Source organism: Cydia strobilella, chromosome Z (assembly GCF_947568885.1).
Source record: "Cydia strobilella chromosome Z, ilCydStro3.1, whole genome shotgun sequence".
NCBI lineage: Eukaryota > Metazoa > Arthropoda > Insecta > Lepidoptera > Tortricidae > Cydia > Cydia strobilella.
Window position 1 is genome coordinate 24,432,614 of NC_086068.1, and position 18,206 is coordinate 24,450,819.

Sequence of the window (18,206 nt, forward strand, 5' to 3'; positions counted from 1 at the left end):
TTGCCACCCTGTATACAGTTCCGTTGAGTATACTCAACGGAAAAAATGAGTACCTTGAATTCGTCGTGGGAAGGGTTTCCGAGCAGATGCATGTACCGAACGCGGCGGAAGGTGACCATCTCACTCGTGAACGAGTCTACTGTCTGCCACGTGCCGTCCTGAACTCGCAGCCTCTCTAACACTCCAAATTGAGGAGGTTTCACTATGTCATACCTACAAAATTAAATGTCATCAATACCTAAACGTCAACGTCGTAGCTTAAAATATAATATGTAGTATAAATATACTACATATTATATTTTAATACGGACATTTCTTTTTTTATTCATACTTGTTATGAACAAAATGCTGCACTTCATGATAAAAGCAAGCCGCTTTGCACAGTGATAGTAGGGACCCAACTGAGCGATTTGACCCGCAGCAGCGGCAGTTTCACCCCTTAGGAACAGAGATGGCGCCACTTTTTTTTTAAATAGTTCAAAAAATTCTACAAACTAAACCAATGAACCGATTTAAATATTTAATATCTCAAATGAAAGCTCATTATATACATTAAATTTAAAAAAAATACATAAAAAATATATACTGAATACTTTTGACAAAAAACGGCATCTTAAGTTTTGTTTTCTTACTCGATTGATAGGTTTTACTTGATTTCTCAAAAAAATGTATGGAACATGAATAGTTTAATGCATGTGTATATTACTGAATAAATAACAAGTATTATAAAAAAACCCGACACCGATACCTCTCATACTTCACAGTTTGAATGTGAGTGTAAATTTCTTCAAAATATATTTCAAAAAATTCTACAAGCTAAACTATTTGACCGATTTCAATGTTTAATATCTCAAATAAAAGCTCATTATATACATTAATTATAAAAAAATACTCAAAAAACATAACTGAATATTTTTGGCAAAAAACGGCATCTTAAGTTTTTTTTTCTTACACGATTGATAGTTTTTCCTTGATTTCTTAAAAAAAAATATGGAACATGAATAGTTTAATGCATGTATATATTACTGAATAAATAACAAGTATTATTTAAAAAACCCGACACCGATACCTTTCATTCTTCACGAAATATTTAAGTTCAATTATGCACGCTCTTACAAATAAATTTATTTAGAAGAAATCTTCAACCGCAGTAAGTGCACTGATTTTAATTTGAAATGTGTCATATGAAAAGAAATCACCTGATTTATTTTAATAAATGAAAAATAAATAAATAAAACCTGAATAAAGTTTTTTCCGGGTGCTGAATTTCAAAAAAAATATAACAAAATAGAAATTATTTTTATTTTAGCTCGTGAAAATAAACAAACATTGTGGATGATCTTCATAGATTTAGAAAAAGCTTTTGACCGAGTACCCCGAACACTGATATGGCAGGCTTTAAGGTCGCAAAACGTTCCTGAACGATACATAAAGCTTATAACAGACATGTATCCCAACGTGCAGACAAGCGTTCGAAGCCCAGCAGGTATGTCAAAGAGCTTTGATATTGAAGTTGGGGTTCATCAGGGAAGCGCTCTTAGCCCTCTACTATTCAATACCATTATGAATTACCTCACCGAGAGAATCCAGAAACCCTTACCGTGGAACCTATTGTATGCTGACGACGTGGCTCTGATATCAGACAATGAACAAGAAGTACAGGATAGTTTAGATCAATGGAGGAGATCTCTGGAGCAAAACGGATTGCGCATAAGTAGAACCAAGACGGAGTATATGGTGCTCAACTTCGGCACTGACAAATCTAGCACGACACACACTGAGCTGAAGCTTGATGGAGAAATCCTACCAAGAGTAAAAAAGTTCAAATACCTAGGTTCTGTTATTGCTGAGGATGGCACGATTACAGCCGACATAACAACGTCGTCAACGTTAAACGTCGTAATCAACATAAAAACCTACTGTTAATGTAAGAATACGAAAAATATGCATATTTCATATTTTATTACTTACCTCTTCATCATTATAAGTATTATAACACGTTTATTTTTAATGTTGAAAAACCGTTTTTAATAAGTTGTCTGAATGGAACGGAACGCCTGTCAAAGAAGAGGCGTATTTTCTTACTGCAAGAATGTTTTAGGTTTCCAAAGGCAACATTCAATATTGTTTTTATAAATATACGATACACAAATAATCGTAAATAACGATATTGAGGTAATAATAGTACAATGTTTTAATATTTACAATTGTTTCTGTGTTATAGAACATGCATTTGAAAATATGCTGCATAAAATTATTACCAGAAAAGAAAAGGACTACGACTCTTATAAAATTTATGTACCTAAAAACAAGTTAAATGTATTTATGAGTAAGTCGCTGTGGCCGGAAGGTGTCACTTATAGGAGTTTTGTGGAATTTAAGTACAGGAAATCGGATGAGATAAACCGTGATAAAAATACGAAAAATAATGCATAAAAACGACAAGATTAGTTGTGCGTGTTACTGCAATTAAAGTTACTGCGTCAGAGCGCGCGTTCATAGTGTTTTCGGTATACATGCCTACGGATTGCGCAGACAATTTGACGGAATTCACACAGTGTTTGGGTGAAATTAACGCCGTAATAGAAAGTTATGATGTAGAATCAGTCTATATTTTAGGGGATTTTAATGCACATCCGAACGAGCCTTTTTGGAACGAACTTGTAACCTTTTGCAATTATCAAAACTGGGTCTGTGCAGATATGGAAAAACTTCAATCGCACGTATGTAACACATATACCTTTGTTAGTGATGCGCATGGCTGTACAAGGTGGTTGGACCATTGTGTGGTCACAAAAGCAGCTTGGGAGTCTGTTATTGATGTAAGCGTAAAATATGGTACATATTGGTCTGACCACTTCCCGTTGGAAATTACGTGTAATTTAAAATTGTTAAGAATTAAATTGCAAATGAAACCCACGCTTGTAAATAGTGTTGTTTGGGGTGAAAGGGACAGTCAGCAAATAGATAACTATACTAAATTGTGTAATAAAAAGCTTATAAGTGTGGATTTTCCTGAATCTCTCCGGCAGTGCTCTAGTGGTATGTGTAGTGATGTTGAACATAGGAAAGTTTTAGATGAGTTGTACAACACCATTATACAAGTACTGAGTGGAGCGGCTGTGGAGTGTTCCGGTAACAGGACGCGCAAAGGTAAGCGACGGGTTGTGGGTTGGAATAAACATGTGAAGGGTGGGAATAAACATGGGGAGGCTCGTCAGTATTTCCACGCCTGGGTTTCGGCTGGTAAACCTTCTCAAGGCCCCATTTACGAGGAAATGCGCGCGTCTAGAAAAGCCTTTAAATCACGACTCAAGTGGTGCCAAGCGAATGAAGAGCAAATAAAAATGGACATTTTAGCCTCACACCATGCCAATAAAGATTTTCGCAGGTTCTGGAATGAGACAAGTAAACACAGTCCGCGAACGAGCCTTCCTATGAGCGTAGATGGTGAAGTAGAACCCGCAAACATCGCGAACCTGTTTATGGAACACTTCAAGGTCGAGCCGCCGGACCGGCTGCCTGTGATGGGGGGGTTCGATGCTCAAAACCGTTGTGTCATGACATCGATTGTCAATATTACGGCGGCAGATGTCGCCTCTGCAATTAAGAATATGTCTAGGGGTAAGTCCCCAGGGCATGATGGGTTGAGCATCGAACACCTGCAGCACGCGGGGGTCCATTCGTACTTGCCCGAAAATCTAATGCGAACGGTTATTATTCCACTAGTTAAAAATAAAACCGGAGATGTGTCTGACAAGTGCAACTATAGGCCAATATCGTTAGCCACGATAACAGCCAAAATATTGGACAGTTTGCTTGATCGCATCTTAACAAAGTACCTTTCTTTCCATGACGCCCAATTTGGCTTTAGACCTGGGCTATCCACTGAGGTAGCGGTGCTATGCCTCAAGCATACTGTCCAATATTATACAGCTAGGAAGACACCCGTATATGCGTGCTTCCTAGACCTCTCAAAAGCATTCGATCTCGTGGCGTATGATGTACTTTGGAGTAAGTTGCGCTGTGAGACGGATCTCCCGGTCGAAGTTATCGAACTGTTTCGCTTTTGGTATGAAAACCAGATTAATACAGTCAGATGGGCGGGAGCTTATTCAGACGAGTACAGGTTGAAGTACGGAGTTAGACAAGGTGGGTTAACCTCACCTAAGTTATTCAACCTGTACATTAATAGCCTTATTGTGGGACTCAGCAATACCAAAGTCGGCTGCTCTATTGATGGCACCATCATCAACAATTTAAGCTATGCAGATGACATGGTGTTGTTGACTCCCGCAATGAGTGCTCTGAATAAGCTGCTGAAAATTTGCGAAACATATGCGGAGAGCCACGGGCTAAGGTATAACGCAAAAAAAACAGAGCTCCTCGTGTTTAGGCCGCAAGGTGGTCACGTGGGTGCGGTGCCACCAGCGTTCCTGTCCGCAAATGAGATTAAGCGCGTGTCACAATTTAAATACCTGGGCCACTGGCTCACCGATGATTTATCCGATGGAGTTGATGTTGAGAGGGAGAGAAGAGCTCTGGCGGTAAAATGTAATATGCTCGCTCGCGGGTTCGCACGTTGTACGAAACAAGTAAAAACCTCCCTTTTTAAGGCATACTGCCAAAGCTTCTACACGTGCAGCCTGTGGGTGAAGTATACGCAGAGAACGTTGAACACTATAAGAGTTCAATATAATAATGGGTTCAGGATGTTAATGGGGCTGCCGCGACACTGCAGTGCCTCGGGTATGTTTGCAGAAACGCGTACAGATGGGTTTCACGCGATTATACGTAAGCGAGTCGCATCCCTGGCGCAGCGTGTTCGTGGCAGTACCAATGGCATCCTGACCGTAGTGAGCAATAGGCTAGACTGTCCTTTTCAGAAGCACTGGATAGAGCTTCATGTTAGAGCGCCTACCCAGTCTAGGATGTCATTTTATGTTGTGTAACTTTAATATTTTTTGTAATTGTTTTGTTTTGTTTTGTTTTGTGTCCTATGTAATAACTAACCATAATTTAATTACCTATGTTACCTACATGTAAATATTAATTGTACCTATACTAACACACTATGGACCAGGGTCTGCAATAAATATTTCAATTTCAATTTGAAAAAAAAACTTCCATTGAAGTGGGTTCAATAATAATAACAAAATTTATTCTAGTCGAATAAAAGCTAGAAAAACACCTCTTCATAATGTCAGTGTCAATGATGTCACAGAATTAATAATATAAATGCTTCGAATTCTATTCCTTACTTGTTGCTTTTCTTATTTTTTCGCAACTGTATTAAAAAACGTCGTTCGATACACGTGCGGAAATGTCATTCTTCACTCGTCCCGAGTCGATGTACTATTCTATTTTGTTATATTTTTTTGTAATTCAGTACTAGGAAAAAACCTTATTCAATTTTTATTTATTTATTTTTTATTTATTAAAATAAATTGGGTATTTCTTTTCATATAACACATTTCATATTAAAATCAGTGCACTTACTGCGGTTGAAAATTTCTTTTAAATAAATTTATTTGTAAGAGCGTGCATAATTGAACTTAAATATACATTTATTAAACTATTCATGTTCCATAATATTTTTTTTTAAGAAATCAAGTAAAAACTATCAATCGAGTAAGAAAAAGAAACTTAAGATGCCGTTTTTTGCCAAAAGTATTCAGTATATGTTTTTTGAGTTTTTTTTATAAGTATTGTATATAATGTGCTTTTATTTGGGATATTAAACATTGAAATCGGTCAAATGGTTGAGCTTGTAGAATTTTTTGAAATATATTTTGAAGAAATTTACACACATTCAAACTTTCATATTTCGTGAAGTATGAGAGCTATCGGTGTCGAGTTTTTTGTATAATACTTGTTATTTATTCAGTAATATACACATGCATTAAACTATTCATGTTCCATAAACGTTTTTTGAGAAATCAAGTAAAAACTATCAATCGAGTAAAAAAAACTTAAGATGCCGCCTTTTGTCAAAAGTATTCAGTATATATTTTTTTGAGTATTTTTTTAAAAGTAACGTATATAATAAGCTTTCATTTGAGATATTAAACATTTAAATCGGTTCATTGGTTTAGCTTGTACAATTATTGAAATATTTTTTAAAGAAGTGGCGCCATCTCTGTTCCTGAGGGGTGAAACTTGCGCTGCTGCGGGTCAAATCACTCAGTTTGGTCCCTTCTAGCACTGTGCAAAGCGGCTTGCTTTTATCATGAAGTGCAGCATCCGGGCAAAAAGTGGCCATAACAAGTATATATTAATTATTAACAAGCAGAAACGTCTGCGATCGATGCTATTAAGCTTAGAATAAATTTAAAAGTGGAAAAATTACTGCCTTGGGTGAGACTTGAACTCACTGGAGTATCTATCCAGAAGTATGACTATTTTAAGCTAGACATTTTTGAGGACGATAACTAACGATTTACAAAATATTTCGCAAAAGGGATGTATTTCAGCTGTTAAACAAAAAAATTGTCTATCAGATAAATAGGCAATAACATACTTGACTTGCACATTGCTCTCGTCAGCGTTAGTGGTGAATGTCAGATTATCAGCCGTGATAATAGCGTACGAGTTGTGCACCAGTTGGAGTCCAGTGTTGTTTATTAAGCGGACTTGGAGGGGCACTATTGATATGCGCAGAATCGCTGGACCGCTAGTTTCTATGCCGTCCGAGACCTGTCAATGAGTACAAAACTTTAAAAAGGCGTGATAATAATTAAATTTTAATTATCGTGATTCATTTATCAACCCTCTTATGATAGCAGTGTTAGCTGCTATCATACGAGGGTTCCATAAATGTTTTAGAAACTTGTTACCAGTGTTTTTTTTTCTTTGTGACTGCTGCTTGTATAAAGTTAGGTTTTTTTTTTTCCACACAACTATTTTTACAGGTAAACCTAAGACAATAGTGTAACTATTAATAACAAATATCTAGAGTATGTCATCACGTCTATAACATAATATATACAATGCTGATTTTGTGAATTCATTCAGAGAACATGAGAATATGTCAATATTTTCCGCTGTTATGTTGAGGGTCCGCACAGCGCGCGTCAACGGCGCCAGACCGAGCAAGTTGGTGCGCCCGCGCGGCTCGGCCAGTAGTCGCGGCCGAAGCCGGCGCCACACATACCTGTCGGGCACATAGACACTCACATAACTCAACACCTGACTGTTGTACAATTTGCCCCTGAGTAGCTTAAAAATATATGTTACCAGGCATAGTTCCCTGCGCACCCGCAGCTCGTTGTATCCCACCATACCAAGCACATATAAAGTTGGATACATTAAGGGGTAGAAAGGGTATACACCATATTTCCGCCAGTACAAAAAACGTACAAACTTGTTCTGGATACGCTCCACCATTAAGCTATATTTCGTTTCATAGGGAGCCCAGATCACTGCGTTGCATTCAAGGCTACTATGGACTAGTGCATTGTACAAGGCGATAATAGCGCCAATATTTGTAAAGCCATGGGACCGCCGAAGCACAAAACCCAGCATTCTATCTGTAGATATTGACGATATGATCCCTAAACCTTAGATCAGCTGTGAATTTAACTCCCAAGTCTTTAACTTCTGTCACTATTTAAAATCTCCGCGTTAACTTGGTAGTCATGTGCAATGGGGTCTCGCGCGCGAGTGAAACTAATAGTCACGCACTTGGACGTATTAAAATACAACTTATTTGCTTTACTCCATGAAACCACCCTATCTATGTCACACTGTAATTTAGCACATTCCGAAGTATTTTTAATGGTTAAATATATCTTTAGATCGTCAGCAAAAAGCAGGCAAGCCGAATTTTTGATAACCTGAGGCAAGTCATTGACCATTACTATAAATTCCAGCGGACCAAGGTTATTTCCTTGACTTACGCCAGATCTAACGAAATAAGACTTAGACCTGAATCCCGCGTACTCAACATACTAAAGTCTGTCGCTCATGTAGCTTGCAAAAAAATATAGTAAATGGGGGGTAAAGCCGACGCCAGCTAATTTGCTTAGCAGAATATCATTGTCAACGACATCAAACGCTTTACGAAAATCAAAATAAGCGGCGTCAACCTGCCCCCCACTGTCCACTTCCGGTGTAATTTGGGCCACGTAACTGAGCAAGTTGCTAGTTGTACCGAAAACCGTGCTGCGCGTCGGACAGTTGACTCCGCAATTGGTTATAAATAATACTATGCAACGCGGACTCAAATGCTTTAGCGGGGGTAGACAAGACTGCGACGGGCCTGTATCCCTCAACCCCTACACTTCCCCCTCCTTTCTTTAACAATGTGAACCCATATAAACTTACCTGTAACGTGACTCTCAAAGATGTTTTGTTCAGTTGTTTCTCATTGTTCGAGCCGTGGACGTACGAGATGACTCCGGAATCAATATCTTGTTGTGTGAAGGAGTCAACTGGTTGTCCGGATATCTCAACGTGGCTACTAAAAAATAGACGTTTCCTACAGTTAATGATTAAAGTAAATGTGTTATTAATCAAAGCTTGGGCAGCTTTAAATTCCACCTAAAGCAGTGGCTTATCGAGCAATCGTTTTATAGCTATGACGAATTCATTGCGTGTAAGGCATATTGCTTACTATTATCATATGTTAATTCCACCATTTGCGGTATTCATTATTATATTGACAATTATTATTAAAACATTTAGTTAATTATTATTAATCAGAACTGTTTGTACCTAATAACTAGATCACTATTATTGGGAAATCACTATTATTAATTATTTATTATTGACGTGTAAATTGGTTTTATAAATAAATTATTATGATTATGATTATGATTCCTTTATTTATTTTTTTATGATTATTATTATTAGTGCATTTTAGTAATTAAATAAATAGTTTTCGTGCGAATGATTTCGGGGACGTAATTGAGTGAATTAAAAAAAAAGCGTTTGTAATATAACAGCTAGGAAGGCATGTATTCCCCCTATAGCTAGCTATTAAGATATTCTTTTTTAAAAGCAATGAGATAGGTACGGGCTAAAAACAGGGCTGTGCAGTAGCCAGACTCGCGGCACAAGCTGAGTCTAAATATTAACTATAATTCTAAATTGTATATGTATAGTTAAGTAGTTCCTCATATGTGTATACTGCTGTAATTTAAGCTTATTGTACCTATACTCTATAGGGTAGTTGCCTGTCAATTCAAAATAGTCAAATTAACTTCCTTTTCGAACTGTCAAGGGGTCATCCATTAATTACCTACATCACACGTTTAGTTATCAAGAAAATGTGACATGGTGTGTCATGGGGAACCCCTCCTTTAACTTATTTAAATTATTTTATTCGCTGTACAGTTAAATAACAATTTTTGGAACGATAATCGTTTTTAATCGTTTAATTTTCTTTCCTTATCAGTTTTGGGTTATAAAATTACTAATATTTCTTTTGTCATAAATATTTTGATAAAATATTAATAATACTTAATTCGATTTGCCGATTTCATTGAAAAAATGTGACGTCACACCAGGGGGGGCGTTGCCAAATGTGACCAAGTGTGACAAGGAGGGGGGGAGGGGTCAAAAAACCTCGAAATTCATGTGACGTAATGGATGAACCCCAAAACGATTAACGCCTATCAACTCCGATAATGCGTTTTCTTTATAGTTACTTCCGGTTAAATAAATAGAAAGTGTGTCAAAAGTACCTACAGAGCTACATTTTGCTTTTATTGCTATTTTGATTGCTATTGATGCGTGATACTTTTTTTATTATTATTTAAATAGTGCTTACTGTGCTTATAGTTATTGTGCGTTATTTTTCTTTGAGCATTGCTGTTTTTTGAAGTTTTCCGTTTTTTGCAACAATACATGACTTTTAATAGTTGGTCAAGCAAATCATGTCAGTAGAAAAATACGGCAAATTTGAAAAATCGCGGGTTAGTAACACTACGATTGAATTGTTCAAAAATTGCGTGTCATCTATAATCAAGGGCCTGACACTCTTTGATAGAGAAAGATAGTCTTATTGCGATTCCTATAAGAGGAAAGAGAAAATAGTGTCATGCTTTGTCCTTATCACCGACCGGGTTTTTTTTCATGGTCGGGTTATGGCACCATAGGTAGGAGGCGATGGCAAAATACCGAAATTTATAAGACTGAAAGAGAAAAAGGATTATGCTGCCATACATTAACCTGTCAATACATACATATGTCTTTCTCTTATCCCTGGTCGCTCGGTTTCATGTCTATAACTACTATACTATGTCTATGTCTATAATTATGTTATCTGTGCGTGTCATTTGTATCTTGTTCGACATACATTGCTGCTTTTTGTCCGTTTCCTAGGGATACCATACTTTAGTTTGCTTTACATTGCTACTGACATCCAGCTTGACAGACTATATTTGTTTATTTTTTCAAAATGCCTAAAACGAATGTCTAAGAAGTTATAAACCAGATAAGAAAAATGCATTAAAATCGTGTTGTCTAAGATTTAAATTGTCTAAAACGCAAAATCCTTTATAATTACTGTAAGTAAATTAGTCCATCTTTGTAAATTAAAAAAAAAAGTAAACAAAATAATTACATAGCAAATTGAATTGCATGTAATTGAATTTTCATGTAATTCAATTACAAACTATTTAATTACATGCATTTCAATTAGTAATTCAATTACACAAGTAATTAATTGCGCCCAACACAACAGCAGTATGAGTTGTGCCTTTAACTTTAAAAAAAAATAATTAAAGAGGGTAATTGTTTTTGACGTTTTTGACATGAAGGTTCGATTTGAGTGATGCTTGTTGCTTAAATAAAGATTATTTTACCTTATCTCCTCGCATGTTTGAAGAAAAGCACTATATATGCCTCGGCAGGAATAGCAATTCGTGGAGCTCTGCTTGCGTGCAGCTTTTGTCGAACTCTGCTTCGCATCGTCCAACAAAATCGATACTCATCCACGAATTGCCATTTCCCGGCCTCTGCAATAATGTACTATTTCGTTTTTTTTTTTATAATTAAAGCATTGTTTTACTGTAAAAGTGTAAAATTCCTTTTAGCATTTGAGTTACACTATAATATCTAAGTGTTTAAAATAATTGTATGTGCAATATTGATTTTTTACAGATATTTTAATGTTCAAGACATTTCTGATTGGGGAAATTACACTTCTTTTGCAATTCACTCAATTAGCAATATATTTCTTTGTCAGTTTTGGTAATAGGTATAACGTCATTTCAAATAAAACAAACTGATCTTATATTTTCGAAGAAACCTTGACACTACAATTCAAGTTTCAATGAGGTATTTTTAAAATAAAATGACCCGTTTACTAGAATATCATTATACATTGTATCACTACGTGTATAGTTGTAATTTTTTAAGCTGACCGTTTAGGACTATGAGAGCTCATAATCGTAAACGGTCAGTTGAAAAAATTTCAACTATAATGTTCCAGTTTACCTCTGCAATTCATTTTTTCCGTGCAACACAGTGTATAGCAGATCCTCCGGCGGTGTGTCAGGGTCTTCCGCTTTTAGAATATCTGAAGTTATTACTTTACGCGTTCCCTGAAATTAAAAAAGTAATTAAGTCCGACTCACGCTTGACTGCACATTTCTAATAGGTTTTCCTGTCATCTATAAGTAAATAACTATTTTGAGTATTTCTTTTTTCTAAATTTTAGACCCAGTAGTTTCGGAGATAAAAGAGTGGAAAGGTCACTGCCTTCTTTCTTGAATAACTTCTAAATGATTTATCCTAAAATTATTAAAAAAAAAACATTTGAGATTTTCATAATGAGCTCTTAAATTTTCATTTCTTTTCACGCTATGTTTTTGAAAAACCACGGAGTAGGATGGAGATGGCAAGTGGGCGTTCCCGTCTAGCCGACAGTTAGTAGCGACCGACTCACTTTATGCACAGATTATGCTCAGTTGTTGTGTAAACTTCATGCTCGAATGACATTCACGTCGTACGTACGCTCGTCTAACAAAAATTGATAATTAAATTTAAAATGCCGTATTGTGCAGTATTAAGCTGCAGAAATCACAGCGGTTTAAAAAATCTTTCACGTGGAGGTATTTCCTATCACCGGTGGTTATTTATTTAAATATAATCCGATAAATACGAAAAATCTGTTTTTAATACAGTTGCTCAAAAAGTGCTACTTTACGTAGCTGTTTAGCGTGCGGAAAGTTGGTTTTCGCGAACTAGTGTTTTTTACTTTTCCAATTTTTTTAAATTTATACTTGTTCCAATTCATGACTACTTATTGATGAGTGTTAATATTAGTTTCCTTTAAACGTCGTAATCAACATTAAAACCTACTGTTAATGTAAGAATACGAAAAATATACATGTTTTATAATTTAATTACTTACCTCATCACCATCATAACACGTTTATTTTTTAATATTGAATATTGAAAAACCGTTCTTAATAAGTTGTCTGAATGGAACGGAATAGCTGCCGAAACGCCTGTCAAAGAAGAGGCGTTTTTTCTTTCTTTTACTACCTACTAAGAGGCGGTTTAAGTTTCCAAAGTTTTTATTTCTTACTTGTTGTTTTTATTATTTTTTTCGCAACTGTATTAAAAAACGTCGTTCGATACACGTCCGGAAATGTCATTCTTCACTCGTCCCGAGTCTTGCATCGAAATGTCCTATTATTTTCCATTATTTACGAATGTTCGTTAAGTAAATCTATATTTTATCAGTTAGAACTTAGAGTTCACAATCCTTTGTCACTATTCTTTACGTTTATCTGGAATATTCGCTATCCTAAATGTCAAATAACTTCGCTACTCAGATGCTGCGCAATGTCGATATTTATATCGATAAAGTTAAAGTTACGATATTTCAAGTTTGATGTTTGGTTCGGTAATAAATTATTATTTTAGACACGTTTCTAATTATTATTTGGGATAATCAATGTCTTAGTAAATATGGCAGCTCTGGTCATCAAGCACTAAGTTAAGTCGGGGTCATTTCATGGCAACCTTTCAAACCTTCGTATTCCTTTACATACGTTTTTGTTTTTTACACCCATCATATTTTCATCGTTAATATAATTAGACTAGGTACTTAATGCACTTATGCGTACAATGCATGCAATGTGCCATGAATAAACGTTTTATATTTTCTATTTCTTTATTATTAATTATTGTAGGTTACCACAAGATGCCGATATTAAAAATAAATGGATCAATGCTACTGGGCAAGAAAATTAGTTTCCGCAAAAATATAGCACCATTTGCTAGGAGCATTTCTTAGAGAAAGATTTCTGGGGATAAAATTGCCATACATCTCATCTAGCGTCCACGCCTAAAACTTAGTTACTAATTTAGTAATTATTAGTGACATTCGGGCTCACTAAATTAATAAAAAGTGTTCCGTACCACGCAAACTAGCGTCAAATATTGGAATTTTGCCGCCCCCCTTCCTGATTTGATAGGTCACAATCTTATAATCAAATCAAGGGGAATCGATGAGCCAGTTTCATGTATGCTTTCACACCATACGATTAATTTGACAATTTAATCAGGTTGTCCCGTCTAGATTGGCCTTAAATGCTGCTACAAATAAATATATTGTTAAAGACGAATACTTACCTATGTAAGTAATTGCAGATTTGTGATTACAAAATAACAGCAATACCGAGTTAATAGACCTTTAAAGGACTATGAATTTATCTGTTTGACTTTAAGATATATTTAATGTTCACATTAACAACCTAGTTGGTCAATTAATAAGAAACAAACTTCTAGTTAGATATTTGTTGTACTGTACTACATATTATTTTTCATACAATCACGATTATCACTACCTATATTATAATCATAAATAAAGTATCATCTAAATGTGTTAAAACATACGGTAATGAAATATCAATACCTAACTGAACACACAAATATCGATAAAACACTCCGATTACACTGTCTCCTCCCTATATCGTCGAATGGAAAGAAGTTCCAACGGTTAGCTACTCGCAGGCGTGTAGAGATCTCGAAAACACCAGTGTAACGTGACCGTGAGATCCGTAACAAACCATGCGTAATTAGACCTTACTTATACTAAGTGATTTTAAAATTATATAAAATAACGCCATCTGGTGTTAAGTAGTTGTATTAGGTGAACGTTGAGCGAGCTTTTGTGAGATGAATGAGATAATGAAAGAGTCGTATGTCATATAGCTTTGACATTATATTTTAAACCGTCACTCATGTAGCCTACAGTTGATATTCGTTCGAGAAATGGCCACCGGTAATAACCTTTTAGTATGGAAAGTTGCTACGAATCAGAGCAATTTTGTAAGTGTGTGACGTATTTTAACGTGGCTATGAATGTGTGAGTTTAGCGACACTGGTTTTCATACTAAATAGGAGTCATTTCACATCCACTAGTTTATTAATTCGTGTGAAAAACTTTATTTTTAACCTTTTGACCGCCAAAGACGGTAAATCACGTCGTCGACATTTTGTGCCACTCACGCCGCCGACGTCATTTGCCGTCCAAACTTAATTTATCAAAGACTCTTTAATAAATAACTATATTTCTTTGTTTGTATTTGCATTATTTTATTTTGCCCTTCTACTTTATTGTATAACTTTATTACAATTCAACTATGAATAGAAGGTTAAAAAAAAACAACATTATGTTATAATACGACTTACCCAGTAAATAGCATAGCTAGCCACGCCAAAAACGGCACTTGACGTCGCCTAGTGATGTGACCGAGTCATGGAGGAATAATATTATTATATGAAAGTAACAATCTCCTAATAGAAATCGTTTCGCGCAGTTCCGACAAACACGCTAGCGCCATCAATAATAGATATGGCTTAATCCCATACATTTTGTAATAGGAGTTGTTTTTGCTAAAATAACTGCTATTTGTGCTGTTACGGTACTTGTTTTCGTGCTTAATTTAAACAACTTGGTTTGAAAGACGGTACTGACCTTTTGTGATAATGTAACCCCTTATGCATTTATTTTATTGTAACGATACTGCAGTTTGCTAATTAGTAGGTAATAATAATCGACAACGGGTTTGCACATCTCTGAGTAACGCGCGCTTATCAGTGTTCCGTGCGCCCATGACGGCACTTCACGTCCGATGCCTGACGTCACCACCAAGTAGTGATGTGGCATTATTGAGAGATTTGAGTGGAAGTTACAAGTACATTTTGATATTTAAATACGTTATTTAAAGGTTTTTAGTAGAGCTAAAAGCCAGAATTATCTAATATTATATTGTAAAACACCTGTGTAGTGGTTCTTCTAATCTAAGTATGTCAAAAACGAAATCAGTGAAAATATCGATATCCTGTTTTGTAATCACTATTGTTCTCTAAGGTTTTATTTTGCTTCATTGCGGTGTCACGTCTAGTTACGTCAATGCTTGGCGTTCAAAAGGTTAATTTTCTCATTTACCCCCCAAAAGTGCCCCCCATGTTTTTTTTTTGTTTACGTTACATATCCGTCTTTGGGTCACAAATTGACATATGTGTACCAAATTTCAACTTAGTTGGTTCAGTAGTATCGGAGATAATTAGGCTGTGACAGACGGACAGACAGACGAACGAGTGATCCTATAAGGGTCCCGTTTTTTCCTTTGAGGTATGGAACCCTAAAAACAGAAAAATACACTTCCAATATTTGTGTTAATGTTGCCTTGTGGACATTTATCGAAAAAGATAATTGTAGTCTTGTGGCCTCTTAGTACACTTGTAGATTGTATGTAGGTTGTAGATTGGTACCAAAGATAGATATAACTCCGTAATAGATGGATACAGTCTAAGGAAAAAACGTGCCTGGAAAATCACGAAAATTTGACTCTCGGTCAGATGGCACCAGTACCTTTGGCCTACTCTCGTATAGAGGGCGTTGACGGTTTCGTTTGTTATTTAACAATTTTAACGCATATCAGTGAAAGAACATGGGTCAAAACTATAAAAATAATTAATACAAATAAAAAAATCATTTATCCATATTTAAATACATTTTAACGTATTTTTATAAATCTTAATTTTTAGTTTTAAAGGACTAGTATAAAGATCATTTAATGGAACAAATTAAATAAAAATATAGTAACAAAACTTATAAACTAAACGTAACTAAAATATACTACCTATCCTAAACCTTAACCAAAGAGGATATAATATTATAGAGCGGTACTGTCATAGTAAATTTTGTAACCACAGTAAATTCATTGCCATCTATCGACACACTTTAAAACTAAAAATGAAGATTTATAAAAATACGTTAAAATGTATTTAAATATGGATAAATGATTTTTTTATTTGCATTAATTATTTTTATAGTTTTGACCCATGTTCTTTCACTGATATGCGTTAAAATTGTTAAATAACAAACGAAACCGTCAACGCCCTCTATACGAGAGTAGGCCAAAGGTACTGGCGCCATCTGACCGAGAGTCAAATTTTCGTGATTTTCCAGGCACGTTTTTTCCTTAGACTGTATCCATCTATTACGGAGTTATATCTATCTTTGACCTTAACTAAAATAAAAATTCGCCCCTCGGCAAGGTGCCGTAGATGCTGGCAGCATTACCCCGCTGAATTGCAATACTAATGCGCTGTGCGAGGAAGCTGCCAGCCCTACGGTCCCCAGTCACATCCACCAGCCTCTTTGATAAGGCTCCGAAAAATTTAGGGCACCGGGACCCCACGGGCCGAGTGTTTCCACACCAAAAGGGGTAAAACTATATTCCTGTAGGCCGAGCACATGATTGGCGCGACAGTATCTCGCCGCGAGATAGACTACCCGTCTTTTACTAACTGTATGAATTAAACAGGGACGGGTAGTCTATGTCGCGGCGAGATACTCTCGCGCCAATCATGTGCTAGCCCGGCTGGCCGACACAGCTGTACTTGGCTTTTTTTCTCCGCTCAGCCGCATCCGCAGCCGCACCCGGTGAGACGGAAGTGCCATGAAGATGGGACGGGGCTACTGTATCCACGCAAGTAGCGTCCCACACCAACATCCGCCCCATCTCCCACGGAATCAATGACATTCCATCCGGCCTCTTACCATCGTCCCTGAGGACGCCGGAAGGCTCCAGCAAAGCCGGCACGTTAGCGCTGGCGAGCGCGCGTCGCAAGATGTCGTTGAGAGGCGAGTGCCTGGAGAAACGCCCCGCACTCTTCTGGCACGAAAGCCCGTGGTGGCCTTGCATATCGACATCAGCACCACAAGGGCACCGGTCAGGAGCACAGACACGGACACCCAGCCGCAAGCAGGTTGCCACGCGCACGGTGTTGGGTTCCAAAAAAGTACCGGTGTGCACCGAAGGAAAAGCGTGCAACCAGGCCCCGGCCTCTTTAGTCCCCACCGCCAAGAGTCTGGCACGTTCTGAACCAGTGCTGTGGCTAAGAAGGTCGTCGTACAGAATTTTGGACTGGACGTCATCCCAGGCCCTCTGTGATTCCATATTCTCGGGCAATTCTTTGCCCGGGCAGGCAATAGACCAGGCGTTCTTGGCCTCCGCTAAGCCCACAGTCTCATAGTTTGATGGGAAATCCCGTAGTATCTTACCTATGAGAACTGCCGTGCTATAGACAAGACAAAAACGCCGGTGCGGAAACGCTCGAAATCTTGCGTACCCCTAGCCCACCGTATCGAATTGGAAGAGACGCTTAGGTCCACGAATCTTCGGCCAGCTGTAAATTCAAAACTGATTCCAAAATTGTTTTAATCATGTTATCCAATGGTGTCAATAAACTTTGGAATTTAGTAAAAGGACAGCAGCGGAGCATATACGTCAATTTGGGTACAAAGAGACAGAACCTCATTATGATAATTGCGAAATGAGGGCTTATTCGTGATAGTTTTAAATCATGTTGATAGATGGCAGTGAATTTACAGTGGTTACAAAATTTACTATGACAGTACCGCTCTATCTTATTACATCCTATTTGGTACTAAGTATGTGGAACTGTACTGTCGAAGATCTCCTATCCCCTTCATTTTATTTTGTATCTTCATTATTGAAAATAATTAATTAATATTCAGCTAGATTTCGTAATTTTCTATTAATGTTGTTTTTCCAGTTATAATCCAAGTAGCTATTATATATGAATATGATATATGAGCAAAACACGAGAAACGAATATATTAGAACATGCATTGTGAATAGTGAAAATGTGTCTACGGCATTCTTGTACTTACACTGAACTATTATTGCGGCGTGCTTTTCGTACAGTAG

At 36.7% G+C, this 18,206-nt stretch overlaps 1 protein-coding gene across 1 annotated transcript in view; it reads right to left on the reverse strand.

Annotated features, from left to right (window-relative positions):
• The window catches only part of LOC134754147 (chondroitin sulfate proteoglycan 4), a 63,970-nt gene that overhangs the window by 35,394 nt on the left and 10,370 nt on the right, over window positions 1-18,206 (reverse strand). The window contains exons 11-14 of the mRNA XM_063690246.1: window positions 11,443-11,549; window positions 8,326-8,461; window positions 6,521-6,696; window positions 54-213 (exon numbers count right to left, since the gene is read on the reverse strand). Of these exons, the coding sequence (XP_063546316.1) occupies window positions 54-213; window positions 6,521-6,696; window positions 8,326-8,461; window positions 11,443-11,549 (579 nt within the window). The remainder of the gene's footprint in view (window positions 1-53; window positions 214-6,520; window positions 6,697-8,325; window positions 8,462-11,442; window positions 11,550-18,206) is intronic.